A 26,908-nucleotide genomic window follows, 5' to 3' on the forward strand; every position below is an offset into this window, starting at 1 on the left:
TCTGATTCCAGAAATAATTCAATTATCCAATGATTTAGATTATCCGGGTTGTTAATTCAAATCTAGCACTAAAAATGTTAATGTTTTGATCTAGGTTCAAGTTGTTCTTAGTTCAACATCGATTACGACTTGATTAATAGATTGAATCGATCTTGATCCTAAACATGTGAAACAAGAATCAACAGGAGCACACACGAGATTTGTTTACCCAGTCTTCATTTTCTAATGACTGGCATGAGAACCAAAATCTCATGCTCTCCACTATTTGATCGATGTGATACAATAGTGTTGATACCAAAACCTGATATTGTTTGTTCTTTGTGCAGCTGATACCAAAACCAAACGTGGGACCCTCTTTGTAATGACTCAGCTAGCAAGCTCGTTTTCGAGCTTATGACTTGTGGGCTATAACCCATCCCTCTCATTTTCATCTTATAACTCGTAGGCCCAGTAACCGGTCCGGACCTAAATGACACAGCTTCACCAAAAGAAAAATCTCTAAATATAACAAGTGATCTATTTAAACATAATCAATGAAGCACAAATCATCTTCTGAATAGATATCATAAGAAGATTATGAGTAAAACTATAGAAAAATACATAGAATCAAAGCTTTAGACATTTATTTTGTAAGTTTGGATTGGTTCTTATCAGGTCGGTTTTATTTTGGGTAGAGGTTGGATAGAGGAGTCCTAAACCTATTTATGTATCCATTAAAATTTTAGCTCAGTTTATCTAAGGTTGGTTCCGCTTTGGATTTCGGGGGTCCCTGTAATAAATGTACGGGCTAATATCAAGCCATCACAAGTACGAAACTTCTTTTTTTGATAGTTAAGGAATCAAATGCTCTGATACTCTTAACTGGAAAAAAAATTCTCAGATACTCCTCATCTATAATCCATTTCATTTTTATTTATTTTTAATTAGAAATCTGATAAAATACCCAATATAACCATTATGAATCCACTTAGTTATGCAACATGCAACTAAACCTAATTTTCTCTCTAATCTCTATAGATCTAGATTTTTTTTTTTCATTCTTCAATCTTCTTTCTTTCTCTCTTCTCTTATTCTCTCTTCTTTATCATTCTTTCATTTTCATTTGTTATGCTTTTCCTTTTGTTCTTCTTTTAATCATTTTTTCTTTCGAATCTCTTTCTTCTTCTTCTAATCCATTCTTCCTCGAATCTTGATTCTCCTCTTTTCTGATTTGTTGTTCTTTGTCCGCGATTTTAAGGTTCTTCTTCGAATCTCATATGTTTTTTCTCTTTCCTGATTTATTGTTCTTTGTTCGCGATTTAAGGCTCTCTCTCTCTCTCTTGCTCTCTCTCTCTCTCTCTCTCTCTCTCTCTCTCTCTCTCTCTCTCTCTCTCTCTCTCTCTCTCTCTCTCTCTCTCCATATTTGGCATGCTATAAGAATATATGAGAAACGTAAAAGTAAAACTTCAACCCAGAAACAAAGTTTTACCAAGTTATACAATCGTTCAATGACAACTTTATAAAACTATAGAACTTGGTTAAACTAGACACAAAGTTTTACAAAGTTGTATTTTGTACTAGTTTTACCAACTCGTACAATTGTTTAAGTAAACTCTGTAAGACTGCAGAACTTGTAAACTGTAAAACATTGTAAAACTGTAAAATTGCAAAACTTGGTAAAACTGTAGAAATTGGTAAAAATTGACATCGATTATTGAATGAAGGGCAATTGTCAATAATAGCACCTTTTGAGTTTTTGTCTCAAAAATGACACTAGAAAGAGAAAGTCACAAAAATAACATTCATTAAAGGGTAAAATATCTCTAATACCCTTAGTTTAAAATTAAATAAACAAGCAAAAATAAATAAAATAAATAAAATAAAAATAAAAAAATAAAAAAAAAAGAAATTTTTTTTATAGTTCAGATTATATGTTTTCAGATTCAAAATTGTTTTCTTCTTTTTTTTCAAATTTTCTTTCTATAATTCAAAAATACTTTTTGAAACTGTTTTTTAAATTTTTAATTTTAATTTTTTTAGTATTTATTTTTTATTTTATAAAATCTTAAACCCTTATTCCAAAACCGCACCCCATAATTCTAAATCCTAAAGTTTGGATTAATTAACTTAAGAGATATAAGTGTATATTTACCTCTTTAATAAAACATATTTTTGTGACTTTTAAAACAAAAACTTGGTTTAGTACTATCAGTCTTTTTTTTTTTCAATGAAAGTAAGAGTACGCTAAAATTGTTTGAGAATTTGTATTCCCTACCCACAACATATACCCTATTTGCACTCTATACCCTATTTCCCCCCAATTTTTTTCCCCCCATCATCACCATTTTCCCTCAACTCTATGGTATCTCACTTCTTTTTGGATATTGAGCTAATTTACTCAAATTGTTTTTGGATCATTAAAAGATTATTTGAGATTTTTACTCACAGTTAAGTAGGTTTGATGAATTAGTTACGTGTCAGCCCAATAAGAACAAATGAGCCGGAGAATAAAAGGGCCCACAATTTAAAGTCAACAAAGGTCTTTAAATAAACAATCAAACGAGGAAACTAATTTCGCGCTCTCTCCTGATCTCACTATCTCGTTTCACTTGCTGTTTCTCAAACTTTCTCTCTCTCTCTTTCTTTCATCTCCAAGAACGCCATTTCACATCGAATCCGTCTTCTTCCCTATCCTGGCGAGAAACATGGATCCTTTCAATCCATACGTAAGATATGATCGATCCAAGAATCTTCATGAACCCTTTCCGTTGATTGATTGATTGATTACATCAAATCTGTTTCTTCTTTCTTTTCTCAGCGTGCGGTTGGTAACAAAGTCAAGGAATGCATTGACAAGTACCTGATGAGTAAGGAAGAAACTGAGAGATATCTAGAGGATCAGCAAGGAATCACACGTCAAGATACCAACATGGGTACGTTAATTAAACTTCAATGCTTCACCTTTCAGGGCTTCATGAGTAATTCGAATCTTTATTCTGTGTAGCTTGGATTATTCTTGAACGAATGCATCCAGATTTATTCACATCATACTATGCAAGAATCCATGAGCGCAATGCGAGGACCCGTGAGCGCGTTTCATCAAGTACGCAATTTGCGTTTCTTGTCACACAAGTTTCTTTCTTTTTGATAAAGAAAATCATTTTTTTTTGCTTTTTTTTTATTTAATTCTCCTGTGATTGTTGCGTAGCTTCACCACGAGAGAGAGCTTCAGCTATACTGGGAGGGCAAGAGCAACAACGTCTATCTCCTGCTCGCCGCTGTAAATAGACTTGTCCTTGTTCTTTTGAGTTTCTGATCACTTGAAGAATATGTTCATTGACATTGTCTTTGCTTGTGTTGTCAGCATTGTTGCCTGATTCAAATGTTCCTGATGCATCACCACAAGAAGCTAATGCTGTTTATCCTACAAGTCAAGCGGGAACTTCCATAGCTTCTAATGCTTTGGGCCATATTATCAAACTACTGTCTGATGGTCATGGACTTGGTCCACATCCTTCTGCTACGGGATCCTTGAAGAGAAAGCAAGTTGGTGGTGAGAATGAAGCGAGAGGCGAAAATGAAGAAGGAGAGAAACTGAAAGAGAATGAGAGAGATGGCAATAATGAAGAGGCAGAGAAGCAGATCATGGAGAAAGAGGAATGTAACGATGAAGAAGCAGAGAAGCCAAAGGAGAAAGAGGAAGGTAGCGATGAAAAACTGCAGAAGAATGAGGAAGGTGACAATGAAGGACTGCAGAAAAAAAACGAAGGTGACAATGAAGAATTGCAAGAAGCTGCATGATCAGAATCTAGAAAGGTTACAAACGCATGGACAGTTCTTATATTAGCGTAGTTTTTTGATTTACAGAATATATTGCAGAGGACACAAACCTGTTAGTATGATTTCTTTCTTTCTTATTGTCATCATAGACACTACAGTTAGCTATTGCCAGAATATATTGTAGAGACATGCTGGTATGATGCTTAAACATTGGGGATAAGAAATGTTATTTGTTTCTTGTTGGTTTTGTTGAGGCTTTGTCTTGTTGGTCTTAGACCCACATCTATGTTTCATTCAAGGGCAAATCTCCAAAATAGCACATTTCTAAGTTTATATCACAAAAATAGCACTCAAAAACTAAAATGACCAAAATAGCATTTTATCTTTTGAAAAATTTAAATTTTTTTATTTTTCAAAATTTGAAATCTTATCCCCAAAACCTCACTTCTCAACTCTAAACCCTAAAACTTAAACTCTAAACCCTAAACCCTAAATTCTAAACCCTAAACCCCACCCATTGAGTACTATTTTTGTGACTTTTGGCCTTGAATACTAGTTTGGGAACAAAAACTTGATTTAGTGCTATTTTGGTCTTTTTCTCTTCATTCAATCCATTTATTTATTTTTCTTTGTGGCAAAATACAACAAATAAAACAAAGCCCAAGTGTCGCTTAAGAAGTGCAGAAATCCAAAAAGGTTTAGGGACTTGTTGAGCTTATTCCATTTCTCAGATTGTTGTTGTTGCTGTTGTATCTACATAGCCCCCAAAGCTTTGAACTTATAACTTAATGCTCAAATGATCAACAAAATGTCAATAATATAACCAAAACCATTTTCCGTATCTCATATATTCAGCTGCAGAGTAAGGAACTAAGCTGGAATCTGTAGAAGCCTCCCCTAGTAAACATATCATTTCAGATCATAATCAGTCGAATTGGCTAAATTACATTAGCCTTTAACTTGTTTAAGAAGATTGTTGATGACGCTGGTTGGAGTCGATGAATTTTAGGAGATCATAACCTATAAGAAGACTTTTGACTTGAATGCTCAAAGTTAGGTAATTCGTCGAGGAGAGTTTGGTTACTCCGGCCATGTTCACCACAGCATCTTGGGATTGATGGTGATATCAGTTGTTTGTTTGCCATCGCAAAGAGAAATAGAAACCTTATGTTTGAAAAAAAATGGTTACCATAGTCTTAGGGCATAGGGCAATCATACCTTATAAAAAGGGAATTAGATGGTAACTATTTTTTATATGGTGTGAGTGCCCTAATGCCCTAAGACTGTGGTAACCAGTTTTTATCTTAACCAAAAAATGATAATGTATTTCTTTCATCTTAACCAAGTACGTTACAAGGCTTTATATACATAATAACAGAAGAATTTAGAGAGGAGATATTCTAGGAATATATTGTAGAGATAACAACAAGAAACATATGTACCCTAAGATATGTGATATCTATAAACTTAGATAACTTCTATCTCTTTCTCTTCTCCAAGAACGCCAATATAGATATCTTAGAGAGATTTCCAGACCTGTGAAAGTTTCAGAAAATGGCAGGTCTTCCTTTTCCTGGCGGTTCTAAAACCGAGAAAATCCATGCACAAGTAAGATTTGATTTCTTAGGGTTCAAGAATCCTTTCCCACAATTGACTACAACAAATCTCTTTATTCTCTCTTTTCTCTGTTTCAGTTTTATGACATAGTTGAGGAATGCATTGAAGACAACATGAGCAAGGATGAAACTGTGAGACATCTATGGGATAAATATCTAATCCCACATGAATATACCAACAGAGGTAAACAACTCCTTCTCACCGAACCATTAATGGCCCGAGGAAAAATCTTTAATAATTCAAATCTTTATATACACTTTTCTAGTTTGGAATCATCTTGAAAGGACGAATCCAGATAGCATACTATGCAATGATCCGTTTGCGCAATGCACAACGTACGCAAATAGAACACACATATCTTTTCTTGTCATACAAGTTTCAACTTCCTCCTCTGTGCTTTGCTGAATCTCAAACCTTGTGTTTTTTTTACATTGATTGTCTTTGCTCCATCACAAGTGCCCAAGAATCTGCTGCTTATGCTAATGTTCTAGAGAACCAAAGCCTTCAAGCCTCTCAGCAGCCAGCTTATCCGAGTAATTAAACTACTATTCTAAACTTTCCTCTCTGTTTCTTCATTGTACCTTTCCTGAAGCTTAAACATTGTGTGTTTGTTTCTCTTTGCAGACGACTTTTGGCAGCGGTTTATGAATACCTTGGGCCAGATTCAGAGTAATACACAGCATTTGGATACTTTGGGTCACATTCAGAGTAATACAGAGCAGGTCGTCAAACTACTGACCGATGGACATGTATTTGGACCACATCCTTCGGCTGCGGATTCCTCCAAGAGGCAGCGAGCTGAAGAGGCAGAAGAGAGATGTAACAGTGAAGCAGCAGCGAAGCTGCATGAGAACGAGGAAGGTGATGAAGAAAAACCAGAGAAACTGCACGAGAAAGAGAGGCCACAATGAAGAAAGAGAGAAGCTGCAACTTCCACAATAAACTCATGGACAGTCTCGACATCCATGATTGAGAGAGAGAGTTGCGAATTTTTTTATTGTCATTTTTATACAATACTACTAGCTACGCTGTTATAGAGAAACATTGAGGAGAAATTTATCTTATTTCTGGCTAGGCACAATTGTTTGTGATGCTTATTCATATAACAAGAAAACCAAAAGAGAAATGCAGAAATAAAAAAAGAATGATGTAATGAGAAGAAAGCATAAGGCTGAGGAACTTGTTCAGCTAGGACTTCTTTTTCGCAGGAGTTTCTTCCAGATTTCTGTAATGCTCTGACTGCCCAAGGTTAATGGGTTACCCACACCCGCTCACTCGGTCTGTGAGTCCCATCCCGTTCCAACGGTCAGTGTATTAATTTTCCAAAGGCCGAAAGTCTTGTTTACTAACCCTGCAATCACCACATGACTTTTCCCCGTGCTTTGGTCTCACTCACACGCTATCGCGAATCACTTTCCAATAGTTCAACCATCCTTTCATTACTCCAACCTAAACATGCTTAACTATGGAGTTCTAAACGGATGTGCGACGGAAAAGGTAAGTCAACTTTGGTGACATAGGTAGCCAAATCAATTTATTTAGGCATTTCCACATATACCAAAAATCGGGATGTTGCAATTCACCTCCACTCACAAACCGCAAAGTCCCCGTTGCGCACCATGACATGTCCTAAGACACCTCTTGGGTCATAACCGAGATGACTAACCAGCTCTGATACCACTTGTAACGCGCCGACCGTCCACAGGTAATGGACCACCCATGCCTGCTCTCTCGGCCCATAAGCCCAATTCCACTCCAACGGTCGGTCCGTTAATTTTTTCAAGGCCCGAAAGTCTTGTTTACCTACAATCACCACCCGACCTTTCCCCGTAGTTTGGCATCACTCGCACGGTATCGCGAATCACTTCCCCATAGAGAACTCATCCTTTCACTACTCCAGCTCAAGAACACTAAACTCTAGAGTTCTAAACGGATGTGTGACGAAAAATGTATGTAATCTTTGGTAACATATGTAACCAAATCAATTCTCTTAAGCCTTTACATATATCACAACTCGGGATGTTACAACTTATAAAGCCTGACCGGCCACGGCTAATGGGCCACCCATGCCCGCTCTCTCGACCCGTGGGCCTCATCTCGTTCCAACGGTCGGTCCGTTAATTTTTCCAAGGCCCAAAAATTCTTATTTACCAGTCCTGCAATCACCACCCGACCTTTCCCCCGTGCTTTGGCCTCACTCGCACGGTATCGCATATCACTTCCCGATAGATAACCCATCCTTTCACTACTCCATCCCAAGCACGCTTAACTCTGAAGTTCTAAACGGATGTATGACGAAAAATGTAAGTCAACTTTGATATATAAGTATCCAAATCAATTCTCTTAAGCCTTTCCATATATCACAACTCAAGATGTTACAATTCACTCCCTCTTAAAGAACGCAACGTCCTCGTTGCACCCCATGACAGGTCTCAAAACACCTCTTGGATCAGAACCGAGATGGCTAACAAGCTCTGATACCACTAACGCTTCGACCGCCCACGGCTAATAGGCCACCCACCCCCGCTTACTCGGCCTGTGGTCCCTATCCCGTTCTAACGGTTGGTGTGTTAATTTTTCAAAGCCCGAAAATCTTGTTTACTAACTCTGCAATCACCCATGATCTTTTCCGTGCTTTGGCCTCATTCTTATGCTATCGCGAATCACTTGCTGATAGGTCACCCATCCTTTTACTACTCCAGCCCAAATACGCTTAACTCTGGAGTTCTTAACAGATGTATGACGGAAAAAGTAAGTCAACTTTGGTGACATAAGTAGCTAAATCAATTCTTTAAATCTTTTCACATGTACCAAAAATCGAGATGTTACATTTTTGTTGTTGTTATCGACAGAGCCTCCAGGGGTAGCACCGTGTGAGACAACCATTTCTTCATCGTTAAATATTTCCTCCTATCATTTTTTTTTGTTAGTAGCAATGGTCCTTCTGTTGACAAAGTCTTTTATTATATTCTTGTGTTTAGTAAATAACTAGGTGTTTTGTCCGCGCATGCGGACAAAAATATTTTAAAATTACTTATTAATACATGCATTACTAATTAAAAGACTAATGATTAACTATTACAATTCTTATGTATTATAGTTTTTTTAAAAATATTTTTGTACATATACTCACTAATAGAAATAAATCTTAAAAATCATTCAATATTCTCTTTTCAATTATATGAAATTAAGAATTTTACTTATTAATATTTATTTATGTGTTTTGTGTCTTCAAATTTTCTAACTTTTTATTAAAAGTTTTTTCAGATAACAACAAAATATATATGGGAATTATATTTTATATTAAAATATATTTTTGATAATTCTTCTTATTATTAATTTTAATCACTTATCTAATCAAAAAAAATAAAATTTGCTTTTATTTTATGGGTAATTTATATATATTATTCATTAAGGGTAACATAGACTTTAGCCGCTTTAACTTTTAACGTGAGAACTTGAATGCTAAAAATCAATTCGCAAATAATAGAATATATATCATTTATGCTTAGTATTTCAAGAAATTCTAACTATTTCCGGAAAATGAAGGTTGCTAATCTTATATACATAAGCTTGTTTCCAAGTTCATCCTGACTACCATCAACTACAAACGATATTCTACCCAAAAACTCCATTTTTTGGTTCCAGCAAGACAGCTCGATTTTTTTTTTAATTTGGCGGGGAAAACGTAAATGCAGGTTTTAACAAAAACTCATTTTTATTAAGGCGAGAAATATACAATTTTGCGGTTGTGGTGGAAAAACATATTTTTCGTGTAATGGAAACAAAATTGTTTTTTTCATTTTCGGCGGAAAACGAGATTTTTTGGTTTCGCTAGGAAAAGGTAAATTTAAAGTTTATGTGGGAAAACTTGATTTTCCAATTTTGGCGAAAAAATAAATTTTGATGTTTCGACGAAAAAACTTGATTTTGAAGTTTCGGTAAGAAAGCTCGATTTTCACTTTTGATGAGAAACTACATTTTGCGGTTTTGGCCAAAATTTTAATTTTTCGGTTTGGCGAGAAAACACAAATTGGTTTTGGCAAAAAAAAAATTCAATCTTGCGATTTTTTGCAAAAAAAAAAATGATTTTCCAATATTAGTGGAAAACTCTATTTTCAAATTTTGGCGAAAAAACTTAATTTTCAGATTTCGGTAGAAAATTCAAAATTTTTGTTTCGTCAAGAAAACTTGAATTTTGGTTTATGCGAGAAAATTCAATTTTTTGGTTTTAGCAGAAACCTAGATTTGGTGGTTTTGGTGAAAAGGCCTGATTTTCCAGTTTCAGCAAGAAAAATAAAACTTTCAGTTTTGGGTTTTTGTTGAAAAACTTGTTTTTTTATTAAAATATTATATAATAATATTTATAATTAATCTAGTTAATTTTATATTTGTATTAATTTTTTTTAATTTTATGATACAAATATAGCATGGAACTCTATATTTTTAGCATTTCAAATATATTGGATTACATCTAGATACTATATCTAAATATTGATTCAGTAGTATCCGAACAAACAACATCTAAATATTTAGATTAAGATGTAGCTTTGGCCGTTTGAATATAAAAATGAACATGGTCCCGAGAAAACGTTACACCACAATGTTACTATATTTATATCCATTCTCGATATCTACACGAAACCATTATACTGAGCCAAGCATTACAAAACTACAGGTCTTTGTCTGGACGATAAATATTCCTCAGAAAATACATCATCTTATGCAGCAATTAATCATGGGTTATATTGTTGTCACGAGGAATTTAACACTCGTCATATGCAATAGTGATAACATGTGTCCGCAATGTGGAAAACCAGATGAGTCTGTAACTCACACGATTTTTGAATGCCTACCGGCACTTCAAGCATGGACTCTAGCACAAGTCTGTCTCATCCTATATTTTCCCCGATTCCATCATATATACTAATATAAATAATCTTTTGTGGCGAAAGAGTAGTATCAAGGATCCAAAAATAGATAGAAATTCATATCCATGGATAATTTGGTATCTCTGAAAAATGAGGAATGATAAGCTATTTAGAAGAATTAACAGAGTTGATAAGTTATGCTGAAGAAGAATGTCAAACATGGTTCTCGGCTAATGCTTTAACTACAAATTTACATCTTCAACATGTGATACTGCCTTAAGTCTAACGCTTGGAGAGTATTTGCTTGGTAGATGGTTCTTGGGCCTCAACTTCTCTACACAGTGGATGTGGATGGACATGGATTGATGGTGATAGATAGACACAGCTCCTGGATACAATAAATATAAGACAAAGAGAATTTTCATTGCATACGGAATTAAAAGCGCTTCGATGGACTATGAAGAGCATGTTGCATCATTCGACGTGTCAACGCTTTGTTGTGAATTGCAGATACGTAATAGCAATGGTAGAGAACCTTGAATCATGGCCAAGATTTTCGACGGAATTGAAAGACATTAAAGGTCTCAAGGACAGGCAACAAGATTTCAAGATCACTTATATCTATAGGGGACAAATGGGCTGTTTGTTTCACCATTTGTCATCTCCATCCAAATTATTCATTTGTATGACTATTCAGATGATCCATTAAGATTTTTATGATTGTTTGTTTGTCCATCCACATAGCTCATCTAAATGAATCTTCTAAATGGATCTTATGTTTGTTTCTTTATTTTCATTTCCATTCAAATGAGTTTAGTAAACAAATTACCGAAATACCCTTGTGTTGATATAATCATACGTTTGATATTAATTTTAACTATATTATATTTAATTATTTAGTTTAATATATTTACATTAGAATTATTTCAAAATTAACGAGTTTTCTTTTTGCGGTTTTGGCGGGAAAACAAGATTTTTCGGTTTTAGCGAGAAAACACATTTTTCGGTTTTGGCGGAAAAACAAGATTTTTCGGTTCTGGTGAGAAAACAAGAGTTTTCGATATTGGCGGGAAAATACAATTTTTCGGTTTTGGCGAGAAAACATGTTTTTACGATTTTGGCGGGAAGACACGTTTTTGGCGGGAAAACCCATTTTTCGGTTTTGGCGAGACAACGAGTTCTTTTGTTATTGGCGGGAAAACGCGTTTTGCAATTTTGGCGGGAAAACGCGTTTTGCGATTTTGGCAGGAAAACGAGTTTTTGCGGTTTTGGCGGGAAAACGCGTTTTTGCGGTTTTGGTGGGAAAATGCGTTTTACGGATTTGGCGGAAAAACGCGTTTTTGCGGTTTTGGCGGGAAAACGTGTTTTGCGGTTTTGGCTGGAAAACGTGTTTTTTGTGTTTTTGGCGGGAACACATTTTGGCGGTTTTCGCGGGAAAATGAGATTTTTTGGTTTTGGCGAGAAAACGAGATTTTCGGTTTTGGCGGGAAATGAGATTTTTCGGTTTAAGCGAGAAAACACGTTTTTTGGTTTTGGTGGAAAAACACGTTTTTTGCAATTTTGGCGGGAAAACACGTTTTTGCGACTTTGGCGGGAAAACGTGTTTTTGTGTTTTGGCGAAAAAATGTGTTTTAGGGTGTTGGCATGAAAATATGTTTTTTTTTGTGATTTTGGCACGAAAACGTGTTTTCGGTTTTGCGGGAAAACACGTTTTTGCAATTTTGATGGAAAAACACGTTTTTGCAATTTGAGGGGGGGGGGGGGGGGGAATACGTTTTTGGGGTTTTGGCGGGAAAAAATAGTTTTTAGGTTTTCGCGGAAAACGTGTTTTTGTACTTTTGTCAGTTTTCGTCAGTGTTTTGAAACCCGACTCGGACCCGCGGTTGAACCGGTAAACCCGGTGACCCAGAAAAAATCTTTGGGTTTTGTGAAAAATCCAATATTTTGAAACTCGCAAAAAACCGCAAAAACCCGGTAGAACCCAGAATCCGGTACCGGTTGAACCATCGGTCGAACCAATAAATAACTTTTACTTCTTTTTTTAGTTTTTAGTTTTGTTTGATATTCTAAATTTCCAATTAAGAAGTTAAGTACTGACAAAAAAAAAGTTATGTTTTCTTTTTTTCAGTTTTATATTTGTGATTTTTTTTATTTTGATGAAGATTTCACTATGTCACCTAAAGAAAATAAAGTGAACGATGGTAAAGAGAACCAAAATTAGTTGATGTTATTTGGTGTTAGTTTATTTCCGTTATCGATAATTTATTATAATGATATTTTACTTTTGGTTTACTTTGTATTTGTAGTTTAATTTATTATTCACATTAGACATTTAAATATATAAATATTTATAAATTTTATGTTTTGATTTATTTTAGATGCCATAACTCTTATCTTGTTAGAGAAAATTTTAAATAGTCTAAACTATTTTTTTGATATTTTGTATGTCAAATAAAAATAAAAATATAAAAACCAAAGTTAAGTATTTTCTAAATGTTTTTAAACATAAAATATATACATATCCAAACTATTATTTTATGTTTAAAAAATAGAAAATATTAAACTTTAGTTTCTATATTTTTATTTGCATAGCTGATATATTATTATATAATAAAATTAATTTATTTATTAACCCACGGTTCACCCATAGTCGACCTAGTGACCCAGCAACCCGGTAAGCTGTCCGGTTCAGTGTTAGGATCGGATTTAAAAACATTGGTTTTCGTGTGTGACAAAAATAATATTATGTTTATGTTTGTAATTTGTGAATTTTATTAGGGGTATAATAGACATCATACTATTTTGAATGAACCATCTCCATTCAAATGATCCAAATTGGTTCAGCTGAATGGACTTTAAAATTAAGCCTAAATTTTCAAAAGTCATCCGGATCATCCATCTGAATGAGTTGTACTTTTAGTGCCTAAAAAAACAAAACTCTCATTTTCATCCAGATGACTCATCCAGATAGAGAAACAAACAGGTCCAAAATAAAATTGCAGATCATTTAGATAGGATAGCAAGAGTCTTTTATATGAACATTTTTTTTGTTAGTTATTCTATTACGTTTTAGTTACTCAGACCACTTCAAGCATGAGTAATATAATTGCATTTTGTCATAAAAAAAAAACAAAATCATTACCCATCTGACAAAACCTTTCAATGCCTACGTTTCTCATTCCTATTTTGTTTACTGTTTTTCTCTATTTGGTAATTTACGGATTCATTTTATTTTCTAACTCATTAGCTCTTAATACTAGGTGCTGAGACCCCGCGCAAGCGCGGGGCTGGTTACTTTGAATATCGGTGGGACGGTATGATTTACGGGATGTCGGTGTTGTTTAAGATTTGTGCAAATTAAAGAATAAAATTTATCGAAAGTAAGACAACAAAATTGATCTTAGCTTCTGACGATTAACTCAAGTTAGAGACATCTCCCAAAACGGAAGGAAAATTCAAAAAATATAATTAAGGTAAAATATAGAGAATGTAAAAAAAAACTAAACATGAAACAGAGAGTGTGGAACAACGGAAAGGGAAAGAAAAGAAGATGATGAAGCTTACGTCAGGTATATGAAATTAAAAAGACAGATATTGTGACAGTGCAGCACCAACTTATTTGGGGGTCCATATCAAGTTATCAACTCTGTATATATCCGTTGTTTGAATAAATACTCAAAGTTTCAAACTACTTGCATTACAAAATTATTTTATTTTTTCAAAATACATATTGTTTGCTAGTACTTTTTAGGGAGCTCAAGGACCGTAGTAGCATATATTAAAGCTACCCTAATCTTCATCGCTAAGATCACACATTGTCTACATCCTCAACGTTAGGATATTCCAAGTAACACTTATCCTCGTCTTCCTCGTCACGGGTTCCATCTTCATCTTGTAAACTCCAAGTAACCATCTTCCAAAACGCATCACTCCACTTCTTTTCCTTCTTCAGGCTTAGTGGTGGTCTGTGACAAAATCCAGCCGTTGGATTGAAACAGAACTCTTATATTGGCTTTGTGGTTCATAAGAGTTTCAAGAATGGTGAAACTGGAAGCATCGTGGCGAGTGGCTCCCCTTCTAAGGAGATCTGCCCCCTGTGTGAAATAGTTTAACAAAACATAAAGATTAAAATAGTTTAACAAAACATAAACGAAGGTTGACGTTTTTACATTATGAAAAAAGTAATTGTGGGTTTAAAATGTTTGGCTCAAATTATGTTGGGCTCTATGTCTAAAACATGATTTGAACTTAAAAACTGAAAATAAAAAAAACGTTAGGTTATCTTTCTTTTTTTTTCTCCGTCGTCGGGACAGTATCACATGTGGGATCCCTGGCATGATTAGAGCTTAAGTTTGTGAGATTGGGGAGCGATAATAGTGTGATGCATTATTGAAGAGGAGTTTACTTACATCAGTTAGGCTTCGTCTGCATCATTCCATTGTCGTTGGTCCTCGGGTGCTTCGTCGTCGTCAGAATATGCAAAAGAAAAGGTTTTAATTTGTTAAGTAAGATGTCTTTTATTTTTTTAGATTTGGTTGCTAAAAACATAATTCATTCAGTTTTCCTATTTTGTTTGGAGATTGCAGGGATGAAACCGTAGATCACAGAATCATGTAAGAAAAACAGAGAAAAATCATTAGTTGTTCATAAAAAAACCATAGACAAAACCAAAACAAAAAGATGAAGACATGTTTCATATATGAACAAAGAATAAGCAAAGCAGAGTTAAAGTGATAAAAAATAAGTTAGAAACAATCATCACTTGTTCATCAAGGAGGAGAATGGTGATGCCCATAAACTCTCCATTCTTGTTAATGTTCCTGGAATCCTAGAATCGGATGAGCCAACCAACAATGGACTGAGTGGACCTTCCAAGGCGGAGAGAGTTGAAGGTGGAGTAGGGAACGGTGGCTGAAGCGGCTGGAGCAGCTGGATAAGTCATTTTCATGACGGATGTAAGAAAGTAAAGTGATCGGAAAACTGAGTAAGAAAAGTTCGAGACAAGATGGAGCTTTTACCTCGAGGGATTCTATATATATGAGAGCTCTGAAGGCGTTAGAGGAGAAACTAAACGTTTGGTAGGCGCAAAATATGCATAGAGTCTTAAAGATCGACCATAATAGCTGATTGCCGGAAGGAGAATCGCAAGCGACGAAGGAGATGGTGAAGATGGCGGCTTCCCTAATCTTCTTAGCTTTGTCCGTATCACCACTTTGGGCAGATACAAAGCCTAATAAACAGAAAATCAATAAGCCCAAAACCCACTTTTTGTCGAAGTCCATTCGTTATCCATCAATTAAAAAAAAAGAGATGGGGTCCACAATATTATATTAGTTTCCGACCTTTATAATATATATTAGTTTCGATAATCAATGTACAAAGTATCCTTTAGTGCAATGGTATAGTTGTGGGTGCTTATATCTCAATAACCCGGGTTCGAACCACATATTTGATATTTTTCACACTTTTAAAAAGTGGGACCCACATACCGCTGACGTGTCGCATCAGGAGGAGAGAAACTCTCCTATTATATAATAGATTAAAAGAGGTACATAAATAATAAAACAAAATTGCATCCTATAGCTATCAAAAAAAAATTATAATTCCTTTGATAGTTAAAAATCCTTAACTTTCATCTACAATACATGTATTTTATGTAATAATGCTATATTACCCCTCAATTCGACCTATGTAACCGGCTGAGAATTATATATTAAAATAAATATTAAATAAATTATGGTTGCCATTGATGCACATCTCTTTCTCAGTTTCTCTTCTTCTTCCTCTTCTTATCAAATCTATGTTTCTTCTTCATATATTCATTGTCTCAAGGCGAGGGAGGAGCAGAGATTTTGGGCTTGCGAAATTGAGTTTGGAGGAGAAGATAGCACCGAAGAGAACGAGGTGACATCGCAATTTCTTTTTTGAGTTCATTTAATTTTGTCGATCTTGAATTTTTCTCATTGTTATTTATTTAAAACTGTCATGGTATGTCGCATTGCGATGGTATGGTGAATAATAATTACTCCGGACCAGTGAATGCGTGTATGGCCATGTCTGAAAAAGATGAAGATGTGTAGAAAATGAACTCGCCGGCTATACTATATGCGGTGAGAGAAGTTATAGTGTAGTATGTGTTCTTTAGTGCAATTATTTATTTAAGGTTACTATACTATTTCAGTATAGTCATCTCTCACTCTTGCATTTCTATACTATTTTTGTGAAAATTAACAATCTATTGTGATTTTCAATTTCAAAATTTCTCTTTTTTGTTGTGTGCATTAATAAATAATAAGATATTTTCATGTTATATTATATTTAATGGTTGTATATTAGTACTCTTTCATTGATAAGTCATAGAACACGGAAATTACCAAACTAAATGGTATGGGACGGTTCTTGTATTTATGTACCATTCACAAGAAATTGAATAATTCTTACATCTCTACTTTTCATTGATATTGACAAACATATATACTTCTTATTACTCCGACTCATCACCTACACATGTACGATCAATACTGCTATCACTATCGATTGTTTTTTAAATTCATTATTTACCAATTTCTAGTTTACAAGTCTAAGTCTATTCTATAATTCATATTTATATAGTATAGTTTAATATTACATAATATTATGTACTATTTTCAGATTTTGATAATTGGATTTAGGGTTTATATTTGGATTAGGGTTTACAATAATTAGGGTTTAGGGTTTAACATTTAGAGGGAATGGTGAGGTTTATTAAGGTTTAGGCTTTAGTGTTTAGGGGGTCGAGGTTTGGAGTATAATTTAGTATTTCGGAGTTGTGAGTGGATTTGGAGTCTTATTCTACTCAGTGATATGATATAGAAAATTTGGATGCATTTATGTGGTAAACAAGTATGTAGTGTTGGTAGCATTACATGACGATTTAACCCCATTTGACCCAATGTTAAATCGTCGACGTCATCATTCTTTTCTCTGTTATTGGCAACTTGAAAAATAAAAGGGTAATACCGGATAAAATTGGAATAAATTGTTATGGGTTTAATTATGTTAAAATTAATGATATATCCATAATTTCTAACGAGAATTTGGTTATTTAGCAAATTTTCCCAATAGTAAATCAAACAAGTAAACTAATTTCGCTCTAAAATCTTAAATATCGAATCAATTCATAGAGATACGACGCATGAGATCTTCATCATTACCTGTTTTCTTCAAAGCTTCAATGATTTTCTCAAACTGATATATAATCAAAAAGCAAATCTGATTGTAGCGATCATTAAGTCAACTTCTGTTTCCACCATTTGAATTTGACAAAGATGAAAACTGAAAAGTCACTTTCTTGCTAGTTACGGTAGGTTTAGCGAACCAATTACGTGTCAGCCAAATAAGAACAAATGAGCCGAACATAAAAAAGGCCCAAAATTAATATTAATAGATCCATAAATAATCAATCATACGAGCAAATTAGTTTCGCGCTCTCCTTCTCTGTTTCTCAGACTCTCTCTCTCTATTTCTTCTCCAAGAACGCCACGAGTCCTTCTTCTTGCTCGGTGAAAGTCTCAGAAAATGGATGGTCTTCCCGATTACGTAAGATTTGATCGATCCGAGAATCTCTTAGGATTCATGAATCTTTTACGACGATTGATTAAAGCAAAACTCTTTCTTCTTTCATTGCTCCGTTTCAGTATTGTGTCATCGTCCAGGACTGCATTGAAAAGAACATGACCAAGGACGAAACTATGAGATTTGTAGAGAATGAGTATGTAATCCCAATTCAAGATACCAACAGAGGTAAAATTTCTTCTCTCCGAATCAATAAATGAGGTCTGAGATGCAAAAACCTTCAATAAAATTCGAGATTCTCTATTTGTTTGTCTAGTTTGGGATCATCTTGAAAGGACGAATCCAGATTTATTCATAGCATACAATGCAAGGATGCGTGAGCGCAATGCAAGAATCCCTCAGCGCGTTGCGAAACGTACGCAAATAGAAACCCTTATCTTTTCTTGTCGCACAAGTTTCTTTTTTTGATTAAGAATCTTTTTTTTTCTGAGTTTATTTTTTTCTTAATTCTCTTGTGATTGTTGCGTAGCTTCTTCACCACCAGAGGTAACTTCCGCAAGGAGACGTAAAGTGCGTGGGACTAAGAAAGAATACCGTCTATCTCCTCCTCCTTATTGTCGCCGTAACTAAACGTGTTCCTTGTCCTTTGAGTTTCTCACTCAAAACTGTTTGTTGACACATTCTCTTTGCTTCTGTTAGCTGCTTTGTTGCCTGATTTAAATGTTCCTGTTGCATCACCACAAGAAGCTGCTGCTTATGCTAATGCTGTTTTTCCTCCAACTCAAGCGAGACCTTCCAGAGCTGCTAATGCTAATGCTTATCCCAGTGATTAAACTACTACTCTCAACGTGTTTCTTTCATTGTGCCTTTCCTGAATCTAAAACATTTAGTGTTGGCGTCTTATTGCAGACGACTTTTGGCAGCGGGTTATGAATACCTTGGGACAGATTCAGAGTAATACACAGCATCTGGATACTTTAAGTCACATTCAGAGTAATACAGAGCAGGTGGTCAAACTACTGACCGGTGGTGGACATGGATTTGGACCACATCCTTCTGCTGCCGGATCCTTAAAGAGACAGCGAGCTGAGGAGGCAAAAGAGAGAGGTAAAAACGAAGAAGCAGAGAAGCAGCAGCAGAAAGAGGAAGGTAACGGTGAAGAACTGCAGGAGAAAGAGGAAGGTAACGATGAGGAACTGCAGAAGAATGAGGGATGTGACAATGTATAAGCAGAGAAGCTGCAAGATCAGAATCTACAAATGCCACAATAATCGCATGGACGGTTCTTACTTATTACATTAGCATAGTTTTCTATTACCAGAGGACACATACATGTTGGTATGATTGCTTATGTTCTCATTGTCATTCTAGACGCACTTTAAAAAACATTGGGGAGCAAATTTTTTCAGTTTACTTGTTGGGTTCTCTCGAGGCTTTTGTGTTGTTGAGAAGAGATATAAACATGTAACAAGTTAAAGAACATATATTCATTCTATCAAACTTCAATCCCTTTATTTGTGTGGCATAATATAGCTCAAAAAAGAAGAAGAAGCACAAGTGTTTGTGATGCAGAAACCCATAAAAATGATGATCTAATGAGTAGGAACCATGAAGGCATGAAGCCTAGAGACTTGTTGAGTATATCTATTATACTAAACATTTAACAAGATAGGCCCAGGCTTTCTATTAGCATAGGAAGGTACATATTTGTATAAGATATTTAAGAAAGTTTCTATGCTAATACCTTTCCACTTCCCACCTTCAGCTGCAGAGTAAAGACAGCACAGTAGGAAAAGAAAAGCTGGAATCTGATCCTAGAAGTGGAAGCACTTACATCTGCTTCCTGTTATATACTAACATCTTTACAAACTTTACCAATAATAAACAGTCACTTTCTTGCTATTTACATCAGCTCAAAAAAGGATAAATAGGCTAGAAAGGCCCAAAACAGCAGTCTAACAAATTAGTATTAAAAACACTAATGTAGGTTTAATATTAAACCTAAAGATTAACGTCATTAAGTCAAGTTTTTCTTCCACCATTTGAATTTGCCGGAGGTAAAAGTTACTTTCTTGCTGTTTACGGTAGGTTACATGAATTAATTATGTGTCAGCCCAATAGCAAAAAATGAGCCAGACTAAAAAGGTTCAAAATAATGATTGTTTAAAAGTCCATAAATAATCAATAAAACAAGCAAATTAAACCCCTCTCTCCATCTCGTATCCGTTAAACCACTTTCACTAATTGTTTCCCTGACTTTCTCTCTTTCTTCTCCAAGAACGCCAACTAAAACCGCAGAGAGAGAGAGGGGTCTGACTCTCTTGACCTGTGAAAGTTTCAGAAAATGGCAGGTCTTCCTTTTCCTGGCGGTACTCCGACAGAGGAACTCCATAAACACGTAAGATTTGATCGATCCAAGAATCCCCATAGGGTTTGTTTATGAACCCTTTCCCTCGATTGATTGCAGCAAACTCTTTCTTCTATTCTTTTCTCAGATTCGGATTGGTCTCATGGTCAAGGAGTGCATTGATAACTACATGAGCAAGGATGAAACACAGAGATATCTACAGAGTTGGTATCAATTCGCACGTCAAGATATCAACGATGGTAAAACTTCTTTCTCTCCAGATCATCAATTAATTGGTAACATTCAGTAATTCGAAATCTTGATTTTTGTGTAGCTTGGGGTCTTCTTGAAAGAAAAAAACCAGATTCCTTAAGATTACACAATGAAAGGATCCGTGAGCGCAACCCAAGGACCTGTGAGCGTGTTGCATCAAGTACGTAAACAGAAACTACATGCATCGTTTCTTGTCGTACAAGTTTCTTTCTTTTTATAAATAAGAAAACCTCTTTTTTTTTGGTTATCTTGTGATTGTTGCGTAGGTTCGCCACGAGAGGGAACTTCAGCTACACAGGGAGGGCAAGAGCCGCAACGTCTATCTCCACCACCTCCTCCTTCTGCTCGCCGCAGTAAATAAACTCGTGTTTCTTGTTGTTTGAGTTTCACACTGTCTCTTACCTAAAACTATTTGTTGACATTGTCTTTGCTTCTGTTTATAGCATTGTGGAATTCTCCAAATGTCCAGAGATACCCTGCTGCATCACCACACGTGCCGCAAGAAGCAGCTAATAATGCTAATGCTCTAGAGAACCAAAACCTTCAAGCCGCTCCAGCTTACCCCAGTAATTAAACTACTCTCAGCTTTCCTCTCTGTTTCTCTTTCTGAATCTCAAACCTTGTGTGTTGGTTTCTTATTGCAGACGACTTTTGGCAGCAGCTTTTGAATACTTTGGACCAGATTCAGAGTAAAATCTACAATTTAGAGAGGTAACGACAAAGAAGCAGAGAAGTATGAGAGAGGTGACAATGAAGAAGTAGAGAAGCGGCAGGATTAGAATCTACAATTGCCACAATGAACGCATGGACAGTTCTTACATTGCGTATGACACATATACATGTTGCTTACTTTCTTATTATCATCGTAGATGCTACTACTAGTACTAGCTAAGCTGTTTGGAAAAACATTGGGGAGCAATTTTATCGTGTTTCTCGAAGCTTTGTATTGTGGAGGAGGGATAAACATGTAAACAGTTACGATCTTATGGAGTTTTTTTCATAATTCGGTTAATACTGTAGTTTTTAACCGATCTTTTCTGATACAAATATTTAAATGGCACATCGGATCTGAGAAAAACAGAGAAGTGGCTCTAGTTTAAGCTTATTTTATCTTCAGTTGCCTTCTTCCCCAAGGCAGTGGAGATAATAGTCTCAGCCCACTCCAATGTATTAGTAAATGCAAAGTGTGCAGTTTTGATTTCATTGTTGAGAAAGTATAAGGAATAATGCTTCACTTATACGTACATTTTGTGGAGATAGGACATAGAGGAAGTGGAGTAAAACCATTTTGTAACGGCCCTGGCCCGATGAACCTTATCAGATACTTTAACCCAAACCTTTTCGTTCAAAAATTCTTATTAAAACTCAAATTGTCTTACATAAAACCGAACTCAACTAAAACTGAAATGTCAACTAAAACTTAAGAAGAAATGTTTAAAAGAACGGAGTCATAAATGAAAGACTCGAGAAAACACTTGCACCATACGGACATCTACTCCCGCTCCCTCTCGGCCATACCTGTAAAAAGAGGGGTGAGTACAGAATACTCAGTGAGGGCAGGTTCTGGGAACCCACGAGCTCAACTCAGGAAGAGCAAACAATCACAAGTCATGAGCTAATAAGATCTATTACACAGAAACCCAAACTACCCGACCATGAGCTAAAGACCCTACAATGCACCTTTTTATATCCCGCTTCTCGCGGTAGGCATACGTCCTTATCATCAGTGGATAGCCCCAACTAGGCTTCTACCCCATATTCTTGTGGATTGGCCACATCTCCTATGGGTGCTTCCATATTCTTGTGGATTCGCCACATCTCCTATGGATACCTAGCGTGAACTACTGCCACACATACTTTCCTTAGACTCTCTATATGACCCTTATTCATACTTATACTTACATCTTTCACTTATCATTCACGTCACTTCTCAACATCTTATCATCAGTTTCTTGACCATCCTAACATGCCTACGTTCTTATCACTTCCACACGTACTATCGTCTAAACAAGATCAATCACATATCACATCACACATCACACATACACATACACACAAGATCTAGATCTGATTAACAAAGGACTAAGTCCCATTGATTACTCAACATGAGGCAAGTTCACAGCTAAGTCCTCACCTTAGCTTTTTTGCAGAAGTAGATCTGGATCTAGGTTTGGGAGTCAGTCACTTCTCGAGATCTGGTTTAAGAGTCGGATTCACACAAGAGAGAGAGAGATGGGTTTAGGATCTGTCATTTCCAATGACTTAGAGCTAGAGATCATAGTCTTACCTTAGGGTTCAGATCTCAGTTGCTTGCACGAAGCTGAATCAAGGAGGCGGCGGCTAGGGGTTCGGTTTCGGCGGCTAGGGCTTCGCGGACGGCTGGCGGCTGGCTTCGCCGGAGATGGAGCGGCGGCGGCTTGAGGCGGAGGCGGCGGCGGGGTTCTGCTCGGGCAGGGCTTCGCTTGCTGTCTCTCTTGTGGCTGAACCCTAGGGGGACTTCTCCTTTTATAAGCAATGGGAGGGGTTATGTCTAGGGTTTCCTCTTCTTGGGCCTCCTGCACTTGAGTTTCTTTTTGGGCCGGGCCCGGGATGTTACACATTTGAAGACCATAAACAACCATTTTAAGTGTTTTAGGGTTTGTATTTTAATTTAATGTTGTTCTACCTTATGGAACTTGTCTCAAACAAGAAGTCAGAACCAGAGTATAAAAACTCGGATCATGTGTCGTAGCGCTCCAAAACCTGAAGGACCGTATTTATCTCAAAGAATATGTCCAACTCGTTACGAAACTCTAACCATGATTATGTTGTTGCGGCTCCTAAGGTTTTTTTTAAGGTTAAAAGAAGTTGTTCAAAAACAAACAAAAAGCACGAGTTTTGCGTGTATACTATTTGTGTTAAAAAAAAACAAAAAGCAGAGTTTAAAAACATTGATTCAACATGAATGACATATCAAAAGAAGGTATTTGGCGTGAGAGTGCTTGATTTTTGGCGTGATTTCAAAGAAGTTATCAGAAAGTTGGATCGAGCAAGCGAGTGAGGAAGATTCATTTAATTCTAACGCTAGTGGAATAGACATATCAAAACACAAGCTATGTTCGAAAAATGGAGGAAGAAGGTGAAGACAGAGAAGAGACTTAGACTGGTTCCTAGAATCATATAGTTTTCAGTACAAAAATGGAATTTGGTCTTGTCAAGTTTTGGTCCAGAGAGGAAGATGGTAATGATGTCTCAAATAGATCTTTGAAGAAACACAATTTGTTGGGGGTTAGTGTTGCAAATAAATTAACCTTAAGAAGCTATGCTAGAGAGTGGTAAACTTTGTCTTCCAAAGATGGGTCAGAAAAATCCGAGAAATTATTAAGTGAACCCTAATCACAAGGAAGGAGTGAAAGACAAGAAATCTGACATGAACATTAAAAATTGGAGAGAAAAAAAAAACTGAATTCAATAAGTTTGACGAAAAAAAAAAAGAGAAGAGATGCATGGTTGTCAATCATCATAATCAGCAAAAGTGCGGCAGAGACGGCAAGTCTTGCTACGCCTCAACCACCTGGATATACATAGATCATGAAACTGATGAGAACAATTTGGCATGTCGAAATAGATTTCACCCCTCGGATTTAGCTCTTCCAAACAAATGCCGCATGTCTCCATCTCCTCGTCTTGTTCAGGGAAAGGAATATCGTCTCCTAGAAATCTGTGTGGGGTGACTGTGACGTATAGGGAGATGTATAATGGCCCTGGAACTTGCTCCTCGGCTGCTTTGGAATCGATTATAACAGAAATATGATTGCATAAAACAGGGTCTAATTGGAGGAGAGGATTGATGTTGTGCGGATCAAAGCTACCAATGTCTTTTTAGGAGGATGTGAGGGATTGAGAATGGAGGAACCGGCTGTGATCCGATAATGTCCACGGATCCATCACGCTGGTGTACGAGAAGCACTTCTGTATGGCGCTTTAGTCTTATCTCTAAAGTGTTGGATGAACACTTGCATGACACAGTTGCCTCAATATCAATCGTTGCTTGTTCTCCACTCTCCAACATTATTAACGAACAATTTGCTCCTCTCTCAAACATTGTTTTTTTTCTAACATTAGCACGCACAAGTGAATGAGAGAGGTTATTAAATAGTGGCCAAGATTTTCCTTTTTTTCATTCTTTCTATTTTTTTTTTTTAATTTGGATGATAAAGAACAAAAACAAAGCTTAAGAAAAAAAAAACAATTATGAAAGGATCCGTGAGCGGAATCTAAGGACCTGTGAGCGTGTTGCATCAAGTACGTAAAACATAAACACACATCGTTTCTTGTCGCACAAGTTTCTTTCCTTTTTGGTCTTTTTGCGACTGGTGTAAGGCAGAATTGGTTTTGAGTTTTTGTCTTTTTGGTTATCTTGTGATGTTGCGTAGGTTCGCCACGAGAGGGAACTTCAGCTATACAGGGAGAGCAAGAGAAGCAACGTCTATCTCCACCACCTCCCCCTCCTGTTCGCCGCCGTAAAATAAACATGCATGTGTTCCTTGTTCTTTGAGTTTCTCAGTGTGTCCAACCTAAAACTGTTTGTTGACATTGTCTTTCCTTCTGTTATAGCATTGTGGGATTCTCCAATTGTCCAGAGATACGCTGATGCACCACCACACGTGCCGCAAGAAGCTGCTAATAATGCTAATGCTCTAGAGAACCAACTTTCTCCAATTGTCTAGAGAAAGATGCCGGAAGGTGGTAACGAGGAAGCATCAACTTTCTGAGACAGCAATCAATTCATGTTTTGATGGTTCTTCTCAAACCATCAAAAGAACCATGAGACTTTTGCATTGGAATTGTAAGGGGTTGGGGAGCCCTCTGACAATTCCACCCTTAAAAGGATATCAGGAGAAGCCATAACCCTGATATCATGCTCCTTGTAGAAACCAAGAATGTAAATATTGTAGTATAAGAACTAGCCAGGGATCATCTAGGTTATGATCACACTTTTGTAATTCCAAAGTAGCGGGGGGTTAGCAATATTTTGGAACGATAGGATCAAGATTCACTTTTTGGGTGATCCTAGTTTGTATAAAACAAATACATGTATGTAGAAGATGGAAGCAAAACTTTTTGTTTGACATATATATATATATATATATATGGAAACCCTGTTGAAAAGTATAGAAAAGAGCAATGGTATGACTTGATCCAATCTGAGTATGCAGGATTTTTGAAGCACAAGCCAAGGTTAATGATAGGGGACTTCAATGACATAAAGAATAATGCGGAGAAACATGGAGGCGTTATAAGGTCAGCTAAGTCTTTTACTCAGTTTAATCGCTTGTTAGCAATACTGGGTATGCAAGACTTAAGAACTATAGGGGAAAAATATACCTGGGCAGCCAACAGGTTATGACAAGAACTGATAGAGCTGTTGCTAACTGTGATTGGCTAGAGATATTTCCCTTAGCTGTTGTATCTCTGCTTCCATGGATAGCGACCAAAAGTAGGAAATTCCGAGTATTTTGACCAATTCAAGGCGCGTAGCGGGGTTGTAAGACTCAAGCGGCTTGAGGAAAAGAGTTCCTTTCTTCATTCCGTCCTCTATTACAAATCCCATTCCAAAGGACCAGGCTCTGTCACTCATCCTGACATTTATGTGAAAGATCTTTTCCTTGCAGGCACAACTACTTGGGACACAAGCAAACTGAATGGTCTAATCGAGCAAGATGACATCAGAAGAATCCTCTCAATACGTCCTAGTCTCGCAGGTAGCCACGATATAAGGAGATGGAAGTATATAATACTGGAGTATATCCTGTAAAGACAGGCTATCATCTCCAAAGAAAGCTAGAGCAGGACATGAATCAAACACAACAGGTTAGATCATCTCCCTCATCCTTGCTTCAAAACAATATCTCCACCAAAATTTGGAACCTAAAAATTCCTCCCAAGTTGAAAATATTTTGGTGGAGAATTATACATAGTGGACTTCCTGTTGCTGAGAATATATGCACCTAGAGGAGGAAAGATAAGCAAGGATTATAGAAGACGAAATCTACTTTTACTAGAATGTAATTTAAAATTTTAATTTATCAAGTTTTTCAATAAAAAAATACCAGATTGTGTATATGGTGCTTTATCAATTGTTTCTATTTTTGTAATTTTTTTTTATTCATAAAACTATTTATTTCATTAAGTTTTAAAAACGAAAATGGTAAAAGGGAGAAAAAATGGACAAAAAGAATTTTATACTAAGAGGACAACCATGCTGTTTTTTTATTATGTTTTGGCAATTTTCCTCATTTATTTATACATCACTATATTCTCCACTGAAAATAGTACCATTGGAGTAGAATTCAATTCTATTATAGAGTTATCCTATTTTAAAGGAAAAAATAGAGTGAACCATTGAATATAGTCTAAGTTGATAAATTCATTGTATGGGATAAAGAAAACACCTAGACAGTGACATCTAATATTTGATAAATTTTCTCATCAAGTGATTTAAGTA

At 36.1% G+C, this 26,908-nt stretch overlaps 4 protein-coding genes and 1 pseudogene across 5 annotated transcripts; 4 read left to right on the forward strand and 1 right to left on the reverse strand.

Moving 5' to 3' along the window:
- Positions 1–2,387: 2,387 nt before the first annotated feature.
- On the forward strand, positions 2,388–4,046 carry LOC106413626. Its single transcript, XM_048758304.1, has 5 exons — positions 2,388–2,705; positions 2,798–2,912; positions 2,984–3,082; positions 3,188–3,259; positions 3,344–4,046. Exons 1-5 carry the CDS (start codon positions 2,685–2,687, stop codon positions 3,778–3,780), a joined length of 744 nt encoding a protein of 247 aa, XP_048614261.1. The 5' UTR covers positions 2,388–2,684; the 3' UTR covers positions 3,781–4,046.
- A 548-nt stretch (positions 4,047–4,594) lies between these two features.
- Positions 4,595–7,007, forward strand: LOC111209142. Its single transcript, XM_022708970.2, has 5 exons — positions 4,595–5,367; positions 5,454–5,559; positions 5,642–5,711; positions 5,833–5,909; positions 6,001–7,007. Exons 1-5 carry the CDS (start codon positions 5,314–5,316, stop codon positions 6,285–6,287), a joined length of 594 nt encoding a protein of 197 aa, XP_022564691.2. The 5' UTR covers positions 4,595–5,313; the 3' UTR covers positions 6,288–7,007.
- Positions 7,008–17,681: 10,674 nt separating this feature from the next.
- LOC106413698 lies at positions 17,682–19,228 on the forward strand. 2 transcript variants are annotated; one of them, XM_048758342.1, is made up of 6 exons: positions 17,682–17,825; positions 17,924–18,029; positions 18,118–18,216; positions 18,331–18,423; positions 18,504–18,626; positions 18,711–19,228. In XM_048758342.1, exons 1-6 carry the CDS (start codon positions 17,805–17,807, stop codon positions 19,028–19,030), a joined length of 762 nt encoding a protein of 253 aa, XP_048614299.1. In that variant the 5' UTR covers positions 17,682–17,804; the 3' UTR covers positions 19,031–19,228. The 2 variants fall into 2 exon arrangements, with proteins under 2 accessions (XP_048614299.1, XP_048614294.1); XM_048758337.1 differs by having other exon boundaries at positions 17,684–17,825; positions 18,501–18,626.
- A 281-nt stretch (positions 19,229–19,509) lies between these two features.
- LOC111206836 lies at positions 19,510–21,562 on the forward strand. The gene is made up of 6 exons (XM_022704244.2): positions 19,510–20,199; positions 20,297–20,408; positions 20,483–20,581; positions 20,688–20,774; positions 20,865–20,987; positions 21,066–21,562. Exons 1-6 carry the CDS (start codon positions 20,146–20,148, stop codon positions 21,134–21,136), a joined length of 546 nt encoding a protein of 181 aa, XP_022559965.1. The 5' UTR covers positions 19,510–20,145; the 3' UTR covers positions 21,137–21,562.
- A 203-nt stretch (positions 21,563–21,765) lies between these two features.
- LOC106418072 lies at positions 21,766–24,508 on the reverse strand (annotated as a pseudogene).
- Positions 24,509–26,908: the final 2,400 nt, after the last annotated feature.

The sequence above is a fragment of the Brassica napus genome, chromosome A2 (genome assembly GCF_020379485.1).
Source record: "Brassica napus cultivar Da-Ae chromosome A2, Da-Ae, whole genome shotgun sequence".
NCBI lineage: Eukaryota > Viridiplantae > Streptophyta > Magnoliopsida > Brassicales > Brassicaceae > Brassica > Brassica napus.

Bases quoted from the DNA above. Each gene is read 5' to 3' on its own strand.
- LOC111206836 (XM_022704244.2), top strand. From the start codon at position 20,146: ATGGCAGGTCTTCCTTTTCCTGGCGGTACTCCGACAGAGGAACTCCAT. The intron at 20,582-20,687 runs GTACGTAAACAG...ATTGTTGCGTAG, and splicing joins CTGTGAGCGTGTTGCATCAA to GTTCGCCACGAGAGGGAACT. The intron at 20,775-20,864 runs GTAAATAAACTC...TTCTGTTTATAG, and splicing joins TCCTCCTTCTGCTCGCCGCA to CATTGTGGAATTCTCCAAAT.
- LOC106413626 (XM_048758304.1), top strand. From the start codon at position 2,685: ATGGATCCTTTCAATCCATAC. The intron at 2,706-2,797 runs GTAAGATATGAT...TTCTTTTCTCAG, and splicing joins TGGATCCTTTCAATCCATAC to CGTGCGGTTGGTAACAAAGT. The intron at 2,913-2,983 runs GTACGTTAATTA...TATTCTGTGTAG, and splicing joins ACGTCAAGATACCAACATGG to CTTGGATTATTCTTGAACGA.
- LOC111209142 (XM_022708970.2), top strand. From the start codon at position 5,314: ATGGCAGGTCTTCCTTTTCCTGGCGGTTCTAAAACCGAGAAAATCCAT. The intron at 5,712-5,832 runs GTACGCAAATAG...CTCCATCACAAG, and splicing joins CCGTTTGCGCAATGCACAAC to TGCCCAAGAATCTGCTGCTT. The intron at 5,910-6,000 runs GTAATTAAACTA...TTCTCTTTGCAG, and splicing joins TCAGCAGCCAGCTTATCCGA to ACGACTTTTGGCAGCGGTTT.
- LOC106413698 (XM_048758337.1), top strand. From the start codon at position 17,805: ATGGATGGTCTTCCCGATTAC. The intron at 18,217-18,330 runs GTACGCAAATAG...ATTGTTGCGTAG, and splicing joins CCCTCAGCGCGTTGCGAAAC to CTTCTTCACCACCAGAGGTA. The intron at 18,627-18,710 runs GTGATTAAACTA...GTCTTATTGCAG, and splicing joins TAATGCTAATGCTTATCCCA to ACGACTTTTGGCAGCGGGTT.